Here is a 1,132-nt window from a genome sequence, read left to right as displayed (position 1 = left end):
AATTTCTTGGCATCTTATTTTATATACAATATAATATACTCATATTATATTTTTCCCTCCTCCAAGACCTTGGAGGTTAACAGGAGGAAAATATGGCTCAAAAGGCAAGGCTTCAGGGCTGGCCCAAGGCGACACTTCCACAGTTGGAGATGTCAAGCTCAGGGTCAACCTGGCTGGGAGTTCCAAAGGCCACAGCATTATCCACAGGGAGCCCAGGCCTCGTTGCCAGCATCCCAGGTCTTGGCCGTGCGCATGGCCCACTTATATAAAAAGATGCTTACAGTCCAGGTGCTTTTTCTTGGGGCCCATCACTTCATGAGTGGTGGCTTTGCAGACCGCTCTTGCTACAGCAGAGCCTGTCACGCTGTACTGAGCCGCGGCGATCCGATCTGTGAGCGTTTGGCCCGACATCTTCTCCGGCAGCGTCTACCGCCTCCTCTTCTGCAGGAAAGAAGAGGAGATGGTCCCACTTTAACCCGGAGACGCTACCCTTTGAACACCCTGGTCCTGCCTCCTCCAGACGCACAACAGTTCTCTCTTCATCCGTCACCGCCCTGGCACCACCTCGGGGCCAGCAACGCACCAAGCCCCGCTCCCGCGACGCGTTCCAGGTGGTCTAGGCCATGAGCAGGGCCGTCAGGGAACCCCAGCGCGGGCTCCAGTCCCAGCATCGTGACACTGTCTCCACGCCTCCATCCCCTCCCCGCATGCAGCCGGCCTCACCCCTTGGGCGCCCCGCTGTCAATCAGCACCTTCCCTGCAACCTGATCCTCGGGTGCCGGACTAGCCCCGGCGTGCGTTGGGGTTATTCCCCGGGCGCCGCGCCCACCGGGTGCCCACCTCCCCGCCGCCGCAGCGTTTCCTCCTAACAGCCCGCGGGCTTCGGAGAATGAATCGGATATCCAAGCCCTGGCCGCCTGCCTCCTCCTCCTCGCGCTGCAGCAGCGATGGGCTCGTCCTCCCTCGGTCGCGGTGGAGATTATCCTACATGGCGTTGCGCCATGTTATGCCCTCGCCTCCCCTTCCTTCCTAGCGGCCTCCTTCAAAGCCCCACCGAGGCCCTTCGCCCGGCCCCCTTCCCCCCGTCTCCAAATCCCCGCCGCAAGGGCCTCGGGGGGTTCTGCGGAGGCGC

The 1,132-nt window shown here is 61.2% G+C and overlaps 1 protein-coding gene across 1 annotated transcript in view; it reads right to left on the bottom strand.

The window, feature by feature from the left end:
- Positions 1–934, bottom strand: part of LOC103606135 (clathrin coat assembly protein AP180-like) — a gene marked incomplete at its 3' end in the record, with an annotated part of 56,022 nt that extends 55,088 nt beyond the window's left edge. Inside the window, exons 1-2 of the mRNA XM_008590726.1 lie at positions 841–934; positions 282–441 (exon numbers count right to left, since the gene is read on the bottom strand). Coding sequence (XP_008588948.1) covers positions 282–411 — 130 coding nt within the window. The remainder of the gene's footprint in view (positions 1–281; positions 442–840) is intronic.
- Between the last annotated feature and the right edge of the window lie 198 nt (positions 935–1,132).

Source organism: Galeopterus variegatus, unplaced genomic scaffold, assembly GCF_000696425.1.
Source record: "Galeopterus variegatus unplaced genomic scaffold, G_variegatus-3.0.2 Scaffold6333, whole genome shotgun sequence".
NCBI lineage: Eukaryota > Metazoa > Chordata > Mammalia > Dermoptera > Cynocephalidae > Galeopterus > Galeopterus variegatus.
The sequence above is the reverse complement of the archived record's forward strand: the minus strand, read 5'-3'. Positions and strand labels throughout refer to the sequence as shown.